Here is an 18,086-nt window from a genome sequence, read left to right on the forward strand (position 1 = left end):
GGTTGAACGAGTCCCCGGGTGAGGGTGTGCATCCTTTGACTGTGTGTGCCAGGATGAACGAGTGTGCGAGAGTGCGAGTGGGTGAGGGCTGGCGGCCAAAAATGTGCAAAAATGGGCGTTGCTCGGCGCGATATATCTAATGGCATTGTTTCCGAGAGTTGTCGCCCCTGTCCCACGGCCGCGACACTTCTTGTTTAATGCATATCCGCAAATGTTGAAATGATGTAGTTGCCACCCCGCCCCTGCCACCCGCGGCATATGCTAGACGGCTCAAATGCAGCTGTTAATGGCTCTAAAATTAAAGCATCCAGGCGGAGTCCTTGCCATTGTTGTCATTCGATTTGATTTGAAATGGGTGTTGGCTTTTCATCAAATCCCCTTCCCGATCTTTTGAAGCAGTCTGATTAAAAACATTAACATTTTTTAAACAGAATACATGACATCTTACTCTGAAAAGGACAAAATCAATAACTCATCTTAGATCTTGGAAGTTAATTTCCGTTTTTTCGCACAAAGCCCGCTCGGAGATTCGGGGCTCAGATAGTCCTGATGTTCCTGCTTACATCACACAAACTCATCTCATTCGTTGGGGAAACCCTGCCCCGAGTCTCACAACAAGCGCAGGCCGATACAATTCCCTGGGAGAACATTTCCGAGAAACAACAATGCCCACTCCACCTCGGAGTCCAACGATCCCCAGTAACTCCAACCAGCGTTGGGGCAAGACAAAGGCGAGCTACTTACAAGCCGCATGCCTCCGCAATCTGCTGCGTGGTATGTTCTCCCCCTCCCCGGCACATCCTATCTTATCGCTCACCGGGCGACAAGGCTGGAGACTGGAGGGAGAAGAACACCTGCCGGTGGCTGTTCCTCGTTACTTTCCCTTTCCCTTTCTCTTTCCCCGGCCAGCCAACCGTGCGTCCAGCAAAGTATTGCCCCGAAAACACTGTCCATTAATAAAGTCGTCCGAACTCCGTTGAAATTCAAGCAAGATTCTCCGCGGAACCGAAATGCAAATCACTTGAAATCGAAACGAATAGCGCGCCTCTGGGGCGGAGTAAGGGCAGAATATGATGCCCGTACATGTTAGATTGGGAGGAACATCAAAGGCCGGGCTGCCTAATGAAGAAAATGCATTACATGACCCCTGGCCTCTCCGAACTAGCCTGGCTCTTAGCGGCGCCATCTGGACTCGTGTTCCAGTTCCCCAGAGGGGCGCTGGGAATGGCTTTCGGAGGCTGCATCGATTTTTAATCAGACCCCGGACGATGAGTTAATCAGAGCGCTCTGCTCCGGCGGGTCTGCGGACGGGATATGGCCATTTGATGACGAAACACAAACAATTAAAAGGCTTAAAATGTCATGATTTACACTTGTAGGCTGGCTGGCCGTTCTTGTTTATATTTTGGGCTGGGAGCTCATAAAACTGAAATGAAAATGTGGCAGAGGCTGGGGAGCCACGACATCTGAAACACATGCCTGGTGCTTTGATTTAAAAAACTGCTAAGATGCCTCCTGTTAAGAAGGCCTAAACTGGTTAGGGCCTGAACATTTCTCCAGCGGCACTAGAACCTAAAAGCGCTAGGGAGTCGGGCGGGCACATTCGGTTTTATGCTATCCGGTGCACAAATATAATTCAATCAACGCCAAGTGCCACGCCCCGCCACCTTGCCGCGCAGCTCTGCCCTGCCGGCGAGGGAATTCATTTTCTATTTTTTAAGCTATTTTCGACTCTTGCATGCCGCACGTCAGTCAGCGGGCAGAAGGGGCGAGGCTGTGGCAGCAGCGCAAGAGAAATGTTCCTCAAGATAGTATATATCGCCGTGTATATGAAAAATATGGCATATGAGCTGCTGGTGCCCGACCCCCTACACCCAAGGCCCAAGACCAGATGATGGTCGTTCTGGCTCTACCCCTCCGCCGGACGGAGGTGGCAAGTTGGCAGTGGTGGTGGTGGTGGTGCTGGGGATTGGGGCTGGGGCTGGGGCAGGGGCAGGGCCGGGTTGTAGGTCTGTCAGCTCACGGCGCGCGCAGAAGCATAAATCAACTTATTTCATTGGAATTTATGTTTTGTTGTTGCTCCTTCCAAATGTGTGGTAGTTGTTGCTGCACTGGCGTCGCCTTGCACCGGCTGTGGCTGTGGCAGTGCCAGGGGCAGGGGCACCGGCATTGGCAAAGCCCTGCTGCTCCGTTCTGATTGCTGACGCCATCATCGTCATCCTCCCCGAGTGATCCGGCACTACTCCTCCAGAGGAACTACTCTTCTCCCTATTTATTTAAGATTCTTCCAAAGGCTGATCCGAAGGAGGCTGATGGGAGGAAGGATAATGAGTTCACTTGCCACTAACTCAGGAAAGAGCATTCCCTATTCGCTTATAGCCCAGCCCCGTTCGTCACGAGTATTTTATGCTCGTTGGCTGGTGGTATGTGCAATTGCTTCATTTGCGGCAGTGTCTTCGCCCCTGGAAGACTCTGGAGCGGGGAGGAAGAGCCCCTGCAGAAGTCACACGAGGAGGCAGGCCGGGGCAGATCCAAAAGTAACAGGAGGAGGCCCAGGCCGCGTGTTAAAATGTACACTTTCCATTTAAATCATTCCGGGAAGTTGATTTCGTTATACTCATTTGCTGCCTCGTGTTGCATGGTGCCTCGTGTTGCAACTGCAAGAGCCTTCAACGGGAACTCAATCAGCAGGACGAGTTAAACAATCATGGCTGTCTAACAAGTCCCATAATAAACGCTAAGGAGAAGAGAATGGAGCCTATACTATCCTGGGAGGGAGTGAAGAAACTCTCTTATGGAATTATAATCGGAAAGAACACTAATTTGGCTGTTTTCGAGATAAGGAAGATAAGACCGAGGTGTCGACGACCTAGATCGGTTCGGAAAGTAACCCATTTACTGACATTTGATGGATTGGAAGTTCCCTGTCGAGAGATACGCCCCGAGATAGGGTCTTCGAGTCATTCTTTGATTCTATTTTCAATCGAACTCCCTTGATTATTTTTCTTCCGATCGAAAGTTTCGCTAATTTTTCGCACGTCTTCCATCCAGGGAAGTAAATAGACGGGTTGGGGACTCAGCAGAACCATTTCTTGCACTGCTTAATGGCGTTTTTCAGCTTGTTTTTGTCTGGCTGGCTCTCCGACAGGCTTTTGCATTTAATTACTTTGTTTATGGCCCGGCAGCAGCTACAATAAAACTTCAATTTATGTGTGCTGCCCCCCTTAGTCCTTTTTTGATCTGACCGGAGTACGAAATGTTGTTGAATTCCAATGCAGAATTGACAGGCCCGCCCTGCCGCCTGCCTCCGGTCGCCCTTTGTTGTGTAAACAACGCGAACTTTACATTTTTTGTGTCGACGTTGCACTGCGAAGACCAACTTGGCCGAACTGGGTGGACCCCCAATCGGCACACCCCCAATCCCAGCACGGCTGGCCGCCCAACCACCCCCGTTCGCATTCAGTTAGAAGGCAAAAGTTTCCTTACACAAATAACTCGACTTGTGCGACTCAGAACTCGCAACTCGCTTTGAATGCTTTGCAATTTCCGCTCTTCTAAATTTGTTGAAAATATTTTTCCACCTCTGCCGCCCACTGCCATCCACTGCCACCCAGTGCCACCCACTTGCCGCCCATCTCCGCCAGGTTGCAGGCTGGAGGAGCAGCGGAGGACTGCTGGGAGGCAACAACAATCGGAGGGAACCCATGACTGACTGCCCAACCTTGCGTAATATTTTAATAAATTTTGTCGCCAGGGCCAGGAGCGAGTGAGAGACACCAGCGGCAGAGGGGGACAGGACGAGGGCGGACAATGTGAACTCTGATTGCTGAACTAACCTTTGTCCGACTTCCGTCCGCCGTGCTGCTGCTCGGCGCCTGCGTCCTAATTAAAAGCGCAGGAAAACAAAGTCGGGATGTTTACTTATTTAAGGACACGTCCGAAGGACTCTCCGAAAATAGTCGGAATAAAGAACTCCAAAGACAGTAGGACTCGAATCGCACTGCCTCCTCATAGGCGGCCTATTATAAATAAATTAAATATGTTCGCCCGGGCCAGGATCCTGCAGGACATGGCAGGACACGGAGTGACGTGTAGCGTGGTGTGCGCTCTGGGGGAATTTCCATGTCAAAGCTGATTTTCTAACTGATTTCATGTCCAGCGATTTGAAGCGCTCAACAATTTCTAGGTTGCTCGGATGGCCGTCTCCCCTCGCACCACAGCGGGTCCTTACGGCGATGGCGCTGCATGGCTGTTAGCTGTTGGCTGTTGGCTGATGGCGTTGGCGGCGGCGCCCACTGATGTGGTAATAAACACCCCTTGTGCAGTCTAATGGACCGTAATTAACTCGTGCGCCGACTGCGACTGCGACAGCAGCAGCGACCGAGGCAGCGCCGTCCTCGTCGTACAAGCGATGAATAATAATTTTTTGCAAAGCCAGAGCCATACCCATAGCCATAGCCAGGCCCAGAGCCCGTAGTCCAGGCAGTGGACAACACCCAGGACCCACTCCAGCGCAAAGACAGTGGCCACGATTGCCTCTTTAATGGGCAATTATTTGGGGCTCGATAGCCGGTCACTCGCATCACATTTACATATGAATCTTATATGTTCCCTCGGCCGAACGGGAAAATTACCAAACACCAGCTTGGCATCTGGCCAGATGGCGCAGATACTTGTTGTATCTCGTTTTGGGCAACCGCCTTCAGATACTTTGTTTTATTATGCGGCGGGGTTTATGACACTCCGGATAATCCCCATTCAGGGGTGCCAACTGTCCAATATAGTTTAGTGAGATAGACCACATATATTATCTGTAACTAACAGATTGCAACAGATACAATAGAATGTTATAGATAAAATAGATACTATAGATAGATACTATAGTCTTTCAAGAGTATACTTCTTATTATCTTCAGAAGAAACCCTCTACCCTTTAGTTTAGTAAGTCTGTATCAAAAAGAAAAGGTGGTAACAGATACAATAGACTGGAGATCAAGGAGATAGTATTCTTAATGACATCCTTAGAATCCTTAGAAGAAAGGAAAAAGATATATTTTCTTATATCTATAGTGATATATTACATGTAGTATCTGTGTCTTAGATCTCTAGAGCAGATCTAGAATAGATATAGTATAATAATATAGTAGTCTTTCAGTAGGTTAGGTTCTTGTCATCTTCAAAGGAAACCCTTTAGCATATATCCCTTAATGCCACCCGATGGCTACCACTGTGCCCTGTTGTGGCTCCAGCTACCATGGTTGCTGGGCAGGACGGGGTGTTGCTGCTGCTGCTGTTGCCGTGCTGCGGCTGCGGCCGTTGTTTGCGTGACGGATATTGCCTTGTCACTTGCATGTACGAGAAATGTTAAAACGTGGAGCGGCGACTTGGATTGGGTTTCATCGGTTGTGCCGAGATGCCGCCCCTTCGCTGCCGCCCCGGCAGGTCCACCGACCGCAGAAACCACAGAGCGGCAATCAACGCACTGGCGTAACAGCACCAGCTCCATCGATCCACTGATTTTTCAAACACAGTGCCGCTCAAAAGTTTTGCTAAAATTTAATTAATTCCGCAATTCGGCCAGACGCTGTCGATTGTCAATTGCAGCCAATCTCTGGCCATCCATCCCCCGGCTTGCGCTTTTTGTGCCGCCGAAAAATTATGGTGATTGCCATCATTATCATCCGTGCAATGTCCGTCCGGACTAGCCTAGCTAGATGTACGTAACGCCCCTGGTCGGACACTAATCGCGGGGCGTGGCTATTATAAATACCAATTTAATGAGCGCAACATATGCAACGGAGGCCATTCGATGGAAAAGAAAGGTTTCTCCCGGGCGGGGGTTAGGTCGTTTAATGCGATTACATGGCGGAGGCCATTTGTCACAGAGTCAGCGGATGCACTGCGACAAATTCGGGATCAGGGACTTGGGCGATGATGGTATTATGCATGGCACGGGGGTTTCCTAATGAAACCTGGTCAGAACCCACCTATAATCCACCTATTATCTGCGCCTCTGTGCCTGGGACCAAGTGCCGTTTTGTAAGAGTTTAAAAGTTCAACGCTCCTCGCATCTTCGAGTGGCACTTCACTTATTCCCGAGGGCCTAGCTGCCCTAATGGGCGCATAATGACTCCAAGTGCCGTGCATCTGTATCTGTATCTGTATCTGAATAGCTTTCGCATCTGTGTCCGTGTAGCAGCTTAAACAAATCATGTCAAATTACGGCAGAGCTAAACAACGAGCAGCAGAATCTCAACGAAAAAATGGAACGAGAAGCAAACTCAACTGGCATTCCAGCCACAAGGTCCGCACCGTAAGATAGGCTCTGCAGGCCCTGCAGATGCTAGTGCTCGTGTGATGGCGACTCTGCCTCGCCAATTGCATGGCCATCGCACATAACTCCAGCTTGATTGTCTCCGCTCCTCGCCGGGTCCCTGGGCGTCGCCCAGACTCTGCTTTCGTCCGGCATGCGGGCCACTGCAGTGGTTCTGCAACTCCACTGCGAACGCCAGCCAGGGCAGTCCAGTCGCCGCTCATTAAGTGCCACTGTAGGCCTGTTGTCGCTACTGCCGCTCCAATCACCTTTCAACTTTAACCCGCATTCCGCAGCCTGCAAAGTTTAGGCCCCACCAGCCCTAGAGCTAGGTTCCTTTTTTTAAACATTCCACGGAATCCGCATTACGCAAACCCCGTTTTCCCTTTAATTTTCTATTTTTAAGAGAATGACCCTTTTTTAATACAGGTTATCCGCATTTTCCCCGAAACGATATCCATATCTCGGCCAATTCTTATTGGATTCTTGAGAGGAATATCTTAAAAGATTTCTAGATCGATTCCGTAACAATCTGCATTAAAACCCTGACACAGATTTTTGGATCTATATTTTTCCAAATTCAGTGGGGGAGCCCCTTGCAAAATCCAGGATTCTAATATATGGGATCTTGCGAAGTCCATATATCGGCGGAGAGGAGTACCTTGAAAGATTTCTTGATCAATTCCCTATCAAAATGGTTCAAAAACTGTGCACAAAATATCGCATCGATTTAATGCCATTGCTGGAAGGCCCTGTAGAGTACAAGATTTCCATATGGGGTCACACACGATAGCATTGATTAAGAGTTGGGGCTTCTCCGCAGTGTTCGAAGCAGGAGAAGGAAAACTATTGACTAATGGCTATTCATAGTCCTGGCAGTCGCAAGTGCTCCACGTCCTCCCGACTTACTCATGAGTCAGGGAAAGACCCAACGTGTAATTTGTTTTAATTCTGAATGCGACAAGCCATAATTTTAAAGTCGCCGACTGTGCGTGCAGTTTTTTAAAAAATACCTGGCGATTAAGCGGGAAGGACAGGCGGCCTGCGGAGTGCCTGGGAGAGACGAAATGAAATTATTAAGTATTTGCCCGGACTGACAGTTGCAGGAACAAAGGCCAAAGCTTTTAAATATTTAATAAGTATACAGAAATAAATGAGGTGGGGGCCACGAGGAAGACGAGCCGAGCATAGGAGGAGGCGGAGAGGCAGAAGTGGCCTGTTATTGAGTCATGTCAGTTGAGTGACTGGAGGGTCCCCGCTGTGGCGATGTGGAAGTGGAATCAATACCACGGATGCCCATGCCCATGCCCAAGCCCAAGCCCGCGCCCGCCTGCAGGTTTTCGAAGTACTTGTAAGGATATACACGCACATACACACTGACCCACTCTCAGCGCGGTGCGTCGGCGGCAATAAATGAGTAAAAATGACTTTTAACGAAACGAAAACGAAATAACGCTCCGACAGACAAAATCTGTCATCGACACGCTGGCAGTAACGAGCGCCAGATACAGATACAGAGGCAGAGGCAGTGAGGCGTTCTGGCAGATACTCACGCACACTCACAGTCGTGAAATTCGATCCGACTCCCTGCGTCAGCGGTCGATGAGGGGAGGGAGGAGGGAGACACAGGATACAGGGGACAGTCCTTAATTTCCATTTAATATTTTCCCTCGACCTTTTGTTGTTTGAGAGGGCCTAGGCCTTTAAAAATACATATTTTTCGATCGCTGGAGACACCAATTTGGTGTAATTTGTTGCCCCCCGATAGGTGGGCTTCAAACTGGTACTACTCCCAGGCTGGATGGAGGACATAACTGAACTTTTTCCATCAGAACTGTACAATAGACGTGATGCAATGATGGTGAAATCCTCCCTTTCTTGATTGCCAGAAGGATGTGGCAGGCAAGCGGCAGTCCTTTTTTTGGCTTAGTGCGTCAGAGCGACGTTCTTCCCTCCTGCACTCCTCGCTGCTGGAACGCATACCTGTCCTAATCCCGGGGATGCCGCATGCAGCATGTAGCATGCGCATGCTGCAGCACATTTCACTGCTCTCCCGTGCCAAAAACAATGCGAGGCTTTCAGGAGATCTACCTGACCCTAAAATGCAGAAAACAAAGCCGGCACGAAAACCCGACTTGGAACGCTCCGCACCTGGGACTCGGGCGAGGGGCGGAGGCCGCCTGGGTGGAACTAGCACATGCTTTGGATTCTCGGCTCTGGATTTTATGATTTTGTGAAACATTTTACAACTTACATGGAAATGATGCTGTTTGTGCGCCCCCTGGGCCCTGGGCGATGCTGTTTATCATTTGTTAGCCTCGGAAACGAGTTTAGGTTTAGATCCGAGACTCTAGCAGAGCCCCAAGCACGGCCGCAGATTAAATAATGCCGAGCTTTGTGTTTGCTCATCGCAAGATAATGCGCCCACGCGGTGTCGAGATAATGATAAATTCGAGATGAATAGGGCTGGCGAGGCGCCAATGTAATAAAAACACGAAAATATTGCATTGAAGCCCGACACAGGTCGACACTGATCAAATAGAGCGGAGCATAGCACTTGCGGAGGCAGAGGTGGGAAAATTTATGGAGGCCGGGACTTACACTTGATAGTCATCGTCACTTGTCCCTGAAAAGGCAAGAGGAAAGTGAATTCGGGGCACAAATTGAATTTGATTGTTGAAGCAGTCGGCCCGGCCTGGCCCCCGGATCTCTGCAGCGAATGTAAATCAGAGACGGGCCATCCCGATCCCGATCCCGCCCGCCCCACTTTATTCAAATTCCGGCTCACAAACAGCTGCTACACTTCATTACCATACGGTTTGTTCGGGCCGGCAGCACTCCCACTCTGGGACATGCGATTTGATGTGTGATTATGCCTTCTTGTTGCTTATCAAAATGAAAATTCAAATTCCACTATAAGAGCACTTTGTTTACAACGCCCAGGCCCAGACCCAGTCCCAGTCCCAGTCCCCAACACAGCAACAGCAGCAGCAGCAACATCAAAATCAACATCAACAACAGCAGCAACACTTGGAGAGCTGCAGAAGTGACACTTCCAAGAGATTAAAGTGACATGTAGTGGTCCGTGTATATATTGGGGCTACCCAGCCCGGCCCGGACTCCGCCCGGGCTGACGGACTGTCTGGAAAACGGATAGGCCGACACCTTTTTCTCCACTCGAAAGTGGGGAAAGTCGGCGGCGGGGGAATTAAGAGCCGAGTACAAGTATTTGCTGGGTTCCATGCATAGATTAATAAATTATAAGCCTATTCTCCGAGAGGAGCTGGGAGTCGCATTGATTACACAGTAAAAAAGGCATTGAATCTCGTGATGCTAAGACCTCATCCATGAGAAGCACTCCCTCCGAAGCAGCTCAGCCTGACCTGGGCCTTCTCTCAGTGCAGATGCCGCTACCCTTCTGGCTTTCTTTTCAAGCCAGCTCCTGGGGGACGACGGCAGCCAGTCAGTCCCCAGAGCATACATGCCTCTCCCCAAGACCCGCCCCCGCCTCCGGAGCGGCTGAATGTGGAGCAATTAATGTTTGTGTTTTGTCATTTCATGCCCGACTCTGCTCTCCACTCGGTGCTCCCTGAAATAATCCATGCTGGATGTTGTTTTTGTGTTTCTTACATTTTATGCGCATAATTAAGCCGGTGTATCCGTAAAAGCATGCGACACTTCCGGCTTGGATGCCGGACAACTGCCGACGGACAATGAGAGCTCCGTCTTTGTAATGCTTCTTCTGCGTCAATACATTTATTTTTTAATGCGCGACTTGGAGCGGTGACCACGATTCCTTCGCTGAACTCTTTCCGGTGGAGAAGAGCGACTCCTGGGAGTGGGGGTGGGAGAGCAGAGTCGGAAATGCCAAGGCATGGGCAATCCCAACTTGAACTATGACGTATAGATTCCCAGATAGATTCCAAGATGATTCCTATGCCAGCCAGCCAATCACATCCTACAATTATCGTTTTAAGGCCTTTTTTGACTCTGACAGTTGGGGCCTGGTCTTTATCAATTTCGATTTTCGATTTATGGGACCATAATTGTGAGGATACTTGAGCGGACACTAATTGAGGTTCTGGGCGCCTCTGGGCTGGGAGACAGAGAAACAAAACATCTACAAATCTATATATGTTATTGGCTCCTGAACCCGACTCACCGAATTGTAGATGGCCTTTATCTCCTCCCCATCTGGTGTATTGATTGTTTGCACTTTGTTTTCCCGTTTCTGCTTCGTCAACAGTTTCCCCACATCCATCCCGACCACGTCCAAGTGGCAGGGGTGTGTGTTTTTTGTCGTCCCATTGATTAAGACCCCCGACATGAACTCCATATGCGGCTTGGCGTGTTTGACTTCTGCCACGGAGCCGACTCCGGCCTAATCCCTGGGAGAACTCTGATATGGCTTATCTCCGACTCGGAGAGAGAGACGATTTTGACACATTTGTACACAGGCCGGGGAGGGCCTGTTCTGTACACAACACCGCCCACTTCGTATTGGCCACTTTCGTATAAGCCACAAAAAAACAAATCACTCCAGCGCTCTGGCACTCCGACCCTCCAGCACTCCAGCACTCCACCACTCATGTCCCTAGGAGCATTATTTGAATTAAGTGCATACTTAGGCGTAATTTATTGGAAAATCCACAAGGGCCCCCGGGCGGGCAGTCTCATAGGACGCCCCTACTCAGACCATAAGTTGCGAACTATTGTTTCAGTGGAGAGGTCGCCTCATTAATCCGGCCCCATCTATTTCGGCCGCAGTCTCGAGCCCATCTCGAGTCAGTCCTCTATCACAGCTGAGAACAAATTGCAGCGGGAACAGTCGCTTCCATTTCAATTTGCAACTGGCCCGATGGCTGCTGCCAGTTTCCAGTTTTGGCCTCAGCTTCTCAGCTCTCCTCCACCGTCTAGCTGGCCCCCGCCTTCGACTTCCCGGGCTCAAGAAGAACGAGTTATTGGCATGCATTGAATTTCTTTGGAATTTTTGTAGTTCTGCAGGGTTGCTGTGGGCAGGGCGGAGCGTCAGGGCGGAGGAGGCAGTCGGGCGAAAAAGTAGACAATCAGTGGCATGTATAGAATTTCACTGATTTATGTTTCATATGAGCCGGCTACGGGCCCTGCCACGGGTCCCCTAGGGCTCAAGGAGGCATCAAAGAAGGACGGATCTATCCTTCGTCCGGGTGACAATGCAGTGATTACGCTCGGCAGAGGACACAGACTCCGGCACGCACTCCCCCGCAACTTCCGTGATGCGAAAGGCATGCCTTTGGCTGCCGTTCAAAAAATACTTCCTCCGGAGGGGAGCTCCGAGGGAGGATGATAAATTTTTGATTAAAGGCCTCCATGCCCCCTACACACACACACATACGTGTAATATGCATTCCTCTGGCCGGGAAGCTCCTCTCGAGTTGCGTTTGACATCCAATTGAGTCTAAGTTGATTGCCAGTTAAGCGAGGCACACATCTACTGGTGATTGCTGATTACTCGGTTATCGAATAACCGAAAATCGCGTCTGTCATTTATCCAAATGTTAATTTAAACAATTAATGTGGCGGAGTGGGGGCAGAGGCCCCCAACATGTCAATTTCCTAATTGAGTGCTGAACATGACAGGCCACCGCCATATAGACGTTGCAGGGCCAAATATAGACCGAGTCTTCGGAGCTGGCCCGGGAATGTAAATGAAGAATGGCACTTGAGAGCGCCGGAGAGTCTGCAGGAGAGGCGGTGTCACCAGAGGGTCATTAAAACATGCTGCTCTAAGTGGGCCAGGGGGATAGCTGGGCGGATAATTAATCCGAATCAAATGGCAAGAGTCCTCTTTCGATAGATCCTACATAACTCTACTGGGGGTGGGAAATTCTTCCCACCATATGATGCCTAGGGAACCGATAATTATGCTTCCCTGTAGGTGGGTAGTTCTCGCCGCTCCCAGGCACTCCGACAGGTGTTTCCGGGGGTTGAAGCTGCTCGAATAAACAACAAGAGGGGCCAGTTGTGACCGGGCAGTACATCATGCCACTGCCTCGAGTAGCACCATCCCAAACTTTTGCCACTCGCCTCCGTCTGTACAAAAATACACGCTCCCGTAGAGTTCTAAGTGAAATAAATACACGGCGCACCGTTTAAATTTAAACGCAATTTCCTGCTGGCTGCCTGCCGAATGCATAGATGATTTTTCATGATTTTCCGACACTCTCTTCCCGTTGCAGATGCGCCCCGCTGAAACCGGTGATGATGATAAAGTTGCTGCCGGCTCGCCTTCGGCTTAGCTGCTGACAGCCAAGTGCACGGCACTGGCACTGGGACTGGCACTGGTCCGGTATCTGAGTCTGGAGATACTCGAACAAAGGAAAGCAAAAGTGCATTTCCTGCTAATTCACCAAGGGTTCTGTGTTCTACCTACCCTGCACCCGAAAGGTTCTACCTACGTCTCGCTGGACTCGGACTCATTCGCTTCGAGGCACTCGCTACTTTCGGTCGCCGGGCTCGCACAGACGACAGCTGCTGTTATCCGCACAGTTTGGTCAAGAGACGCGTTCGCGACGGCCGCCGAAGAGAGAGCGGCTTCCGCCACGGACTACGGCAAACTACGGAGTGAAGAGTGAAGAGCGAGAGCTCCGCGGAGCGGACTCCCCCACCACAGCACTGCGAGGATATTCAGTGAAGTGAACCGTAAACAGTGAACCGTGTATAGTGAGGGGCCAAGGCCTCATCAATCCTTTCCTCGCCAAATATTTGCCCCGCTCTGTTGACAAAGTGGATAGCCATTCGGGGGCCACACTTTCAATTAGGCACGTTGCCGCTTCATCTTCTTAAATGTGCCACAATGGCCGCGCCGTCCAGGACGACGACGTCGAAGCCACCCCCCTTCCGAGCCCTGATTGCCCTTCTGCTCCTGTTCATCCTGCGGCATGATGAAGTGTACGCGGAGCCGTACGCCGGAGGCTTTGGGGGCGCCGTGTCCAGTGGAGGCCTCGGTTCGGTTGGCATCCACATTCCCGGCGGCGGAGTCGGGGTCATCACGGAGGCCCGCTGCCCGCGGGCCTGCTCCTGCACAGGACTGAGCGTCGACTGCTCGCACAGAGGCCTCACCTCGGTGCCAAGGAAGATTTCAGTGGACGTGGAAAGACTGTAAGTATTCCAGTAATGACATTTCATTGTACAATATTGAGTTTAAAGCGCTTGTCTATCGAGATTCGGGGGACAATATCTATAAAGCCAACAGAAGACCCCCAGGCCATTAATACTTCCTGGCCATTCTCTGGGAATCCATCGATTGTGATTATGGGCGGAGTGGACAACTGCATGACAAATTCCAATTACCAATTGCTAGGGGGACTTTTCCCATACCCCCTCAGCTGCAGAAACAGAGCTCTCTATTCAATATTATTATTGCCGGACTCCCTCCACCGGACTGGTCCGATTTGTGTTTATTTAAACATCAGCATATGCGAGCCGGAGGAGAGCCCGGGTTAGTTGACTTAGGCAGTGGGGAGGGAGTAAATAATGTCGTGTCCATATCGTGGTGGCGATAACAATAGGGCATATGGACCCAGAGCCCCTCTATTTTTACCAACACGCCATTCGAGTTAAAAGAGTATGTTTCAGATCCTGAAGAGCTGCAGCGGGGATTGGGGCTTTTCTTTTGGCCAGTGACTTGGATGAAATAGCCATTAACTTTATTAATTGTCGTGGCAGGAACCACTTAAGCAGATCAGAGCCATAACTCTTGTATGTCACATCGCGTCGAGTGCATTAAGGCAATTGTGGGCTTGGGGCTTCGGCTCTCCACTCAGTATCTCGGCGAGCCCAGTCGCCGCAGAAATTAACGCGCCGGCAATTAGCAAGTGTATGCAAAATGGACACCGGCCGCCCCACCACCTCTCAACTTCAACCTCAGTGGCCTCAAAAACCCGCCGTGGCTGCAGTTTTTTACATAAATTAATAACAGATATCAGCGGCGCAGCATCGGCGTAAACAGCGAAACCAGCAACCCATTAGAGTATCGGCCAAGTTGCAGGTTGCAGCTTGGAACTGGCTCTCGACGGCAGCTCGGGTCGGCTCAGGGCCATGTTGGTCTGCTGGCGGTGTCGAGCTTTTCGTATTTGTTTTGTTTAAATGTTGAGTATTTTGTGTGGCAGAACTGCAGAATTATTCACATTTACGATAGAAACTGAAAGGCCCAACTAGCTGAACTGAAGCGTCATATATGATATACATAAACGTGCCTGAATATGCGTCTTTATGTTTATTTTATGAAATACAAATGAATTTTTCACGGATTTCGTGTGACAGTTGAAGAGGGAGAGATCTCAAAGCGGGGAATGTGTCAAGGAGTCCTGGGATGTGCTTAGGTCGCGGCTGAAAGAAACCAAGTCCAAGGCGTGGATGTGCTGGAGGGTCTGTTGAGGGAATTAGGTGTTCCGCGTATTTCATAGAAGCTGAGGAATTAATTCCACTCACCGACAGGGGCTGCTTCTTTCAATTTGAATGAATGTCATGGGACGACTCTGAATGCTGCATTCAAAGGTGCAATACTGAAGGGTTTCTCCTTTTCAACTCACATCATCTTGTAGCATCTTTTTATAATCATTCCCAGCAGCTTTTGGACAAGTTCTTCAGTCAAACTTAAAGACTCTGCAATATTGGTAGAGGCCTAGACCGTGTTCACCAAAACAAGAGCCTCTGCGACAAAACTTTAGAAGGGAAACGGCTTAAAAGTGGTCCAGCTCGAAGCCAGTCACCCACCTACACCCCCACCCAGCCACCATTAGTTGATTCAATTGACTCGACAGCATTTTTGCATATTTAATTTGTGGCAGAGCGGAGCGGGTGGAGGTGTGGTCCTCCCGTGGCACCTGTGGACTAATTTGTAGGTTTCGAGACAGCAGAGGCTTTGATGTGGTTCGTCTCTAATTCAGTTTGCTGTCGGTTGGAAAGGCACTTTCTGGCCCCAACAGAGCTAACCCCAAGGCATCTGCAACTAGGCAACTCGGCGACAAGGAAGGCTTTCAACCGGACACCTTGCCGCCACACACACCTGATGATGTTAAATGGCTAATTATAAAACGAGAGAAGGCAAATTTTTGTGTAAACCACGGCCCGAATCGTTTGAAATATGTTGGCAATTAAGCAAGCATTTAAATAACATTTTCCTTCTTTGGATGGCATGGAGAAAAAAGTCGGTTATAAATAGAGATTCCCTTTCAAAAGTATCTATAGCATAAGATCTATAGCCTACTGAGTTGGATGGACCCTCTAGGATGGGGCTTGCAACCGTGAAAGTCCATTAGAGAGGTTAGAAAGTCGAAACACTGATTTGGTTATTAGATAAAATCATATAGATTACATGGATTTTCTCTCCGTGTAGCGGGCAGAGTCTGGGGTCTGGTGTAATCAGTCGCATCTAACCATCTCAGATACCCACATCTTAAAAATATATTAAGCTCATTAAAATAACGCGAGTGTGTATGTATCTGCGAGTGAGTGGAGTTCAGCCTCCTCTTCAATATCTTCGGCATCAAGTTGCGAGATTCATTAAGGCCTAAGCCGCACAGAAAATATTTTACGTTCAGGTCGTCGAAGGTCTCCCTACCTGTTACCTGTTCCGAGCCCGAACCTCACTCAAAACTGAAAACTGAAAACTGAAGACCCAAAGAAGAGGAGAGAAAAGAAGCAGCTGGGCCCAACTTGTTGTTTTTCGATTGATGTTACTGTTTGCGCATGTGCACACGGCCGAGTATGGCTTTGTATCTCTTGGGTTGCATTTCATTGTTATGACATCCACAGGTAACAAATATTCCTCTGCGTCTTCCCCGGTCCGTGGGCAGCTTGGGAAACGGGTTCTGGCTTCCCTAGGATCAATGATTAAATATCATATTTTCCTTATCAGAAACAAGCGGCAGGAATCTCCACTCTTCCGTCGGTGGTGGTTTTGTTTGGTTTTATTTTCCTCCGTCCTCTCCCCCGGGCAGATGGTTCCCCGTACTCAAGACTCTCTGTACTACAAGCAATTAAAAACAAGCCTTGCAACATAATTAATGCAATGTTTTAATCTCATTCTGTTAATCTGCTCCTACAGCGATTTGCAGGGCAATAACTTGACCGTTATCTACGAGACGGACTTCCAGCGGCTGACCAAGCTTCGGATGCTGTAAGTATGGCCCAGATGGGCGCGGCGATGGGTGAGACTAACCCGGTCCTTTAACTCTCCCACAGCCAACTGACGGACAACCAGATCCACACGATCGAGAGGAACTCCTTCCAGGACCTGGTCTCTCTGGAGCGACTGTGAGTATGGGCCGGAGTGCCGGAGACGTCCGAGGTCTAGCTTGCATGCCATAACTCACTTTCTACTAACCGATCTTGAATATCTTTAGATACATTATCCTAGCTAGCGTGATAATTGAACTTAGCTTGATGCGAACATTAGTTTTGAACTCTGTTGACTAGTTGATTTTGATTTTTATTGCTTATTCTTACCGTTTTTGATTGACTCTCTGCTGTCGTTGCCTTTCGTTTTGCGTATTAATGCCCGTCTCCACACCAAACATACCAAACCAAATTAAACACCAAACCAATTCCACTCAGACGCCTAAACAACAATCGACTAAAGGCAATTCCTGAAAACTTAGTGACAAGTTCAGCGAGTCTTTTGCGATTGTAAGTAATATCCAGAGTAGTCGACAGTAGTCTACACTTCCGCAGCTCCTCTCGACCCTGTACTAATTCTGAACTGTTTCCGCCTCGGCTCCGCAGGGACATCTCCAACAATGCCATCGTCACGGTGGGCCGGCGCGTCTTCAAGGGCGCCCAGTCCCTCAGGAGCCTCCAGCTGGACAACAACCAGATCACCTGCCTCGACGAGCACGCCTTCAAGGGCCTGGTGGAGCTGGAGATACTGTAAGTATTCCGCTGGCCGCCTAAGCGGCCGAATCGGGAGGCGCAATTAATCAGTGATTTACCGACTTGGCTAATCAATCAAACTGGAATTAGTCAATGATTTAAAAATCAATCAGTGGGCACTCGTGCCCATATATGGGTGCCTAAATTAGATAATAAATGGTGGCCATATGTCAGTTAATTGGAAGGGAGGTCTCTTTCGGAAACTGTGCTCTGCGGAACCAAATGGAAACATAATCACTCCTACCATTTCAGAACGCTGAACAACAACAACCTGACGGCGCTGCCCCACAACATCTTCGGCAGTCTGGGGCGGCTGCGGGCGCTGCGGCTCTCCGACAACCCGTTCGCCTGCGACTGCCATCTGTCCTGGCTGTCCCGCTTCCTGCGCAGCGCCACCCGCCTCGCCCCCTACACCCGCTGCCAGTCGCCCTCCCAGCTGAAGGGCCAAAACGTGGCGGACCTGCACGACCAGGAGTTCAAATGTTCGGGTAAGTAATGCCAGCGCTCGGCGGGCACATGCAACATGATGTGCCAGCTCCCACTCCCACTCCCAACGCGTTATTAAAAGTGTGCATTTGCCTCCACCCCCCGCCTCCCTCTGCCCGCCACTCGTGGCCTAAATAAATTAGTTTCTTATGCCATGCGGGAGAAACCATGCACCGTGGGTATAAATCATAAGAATTCATATTGGCCAAGTCCCACAGCCCCCACAGACGCCCCCCGTCCGAAGCGAGAACCACTTAGTGAGTGGTTTGGTGGCTTCATCCATCGTTTCATCCATCGCTCGGTGGCCCGCTCCACTCCCTGTTTGCGGCGAGGTCGTGTGTTTGCCAAAACGTTTAATGCCGCTGATCTCCGA

General features: G+C 49.8%; 1 protein-coding gene across 1 annotated transcript in view; it reads left to right on the top strand.

Moving 5' to 3' along the window:
- LOC6496181 (protein slit) overlaps positions 1–18,086 on the top strand; it is a 36,488-nt gene that overhangs the window by 7,004 nt on the left and 11,398 nt on the right. The window contains 6 exon segments of the mRNA XM_001960348.4: positions 12,532–13,453; positions 16,404–16,475; positions 16,541–16,612; positions 16,913–16,984; positions 17,081–17,224; positions 17,480–17,715. Coding sequence (XP_001960384.2) covers positions 13,149–13,453; positions 16,404–16,475; positions 16,541–16,612; positions 16,913–16,984; positions 17,081–17,224; positions 17,480–17,715 — 901 coding nt within the window. The 5' untranslated portion in view covers positions 12,532–13,148.

The sequence above is a fragment of the Drosophila ananassae genome, chromosome 3L, assembly GCF_017639315.1.
Source record: "Drosophila ananassae strain 14024-0371.13 chromosome 3L, ASM1763931v2, whole genome shotgun sequence".
Taxonomy (NCBI): Eukaryota; Metazoa; Arthropoda; class Insecta; order Diptera; family Drosophilidae; genus Drosophila; species Drosophila ananassae.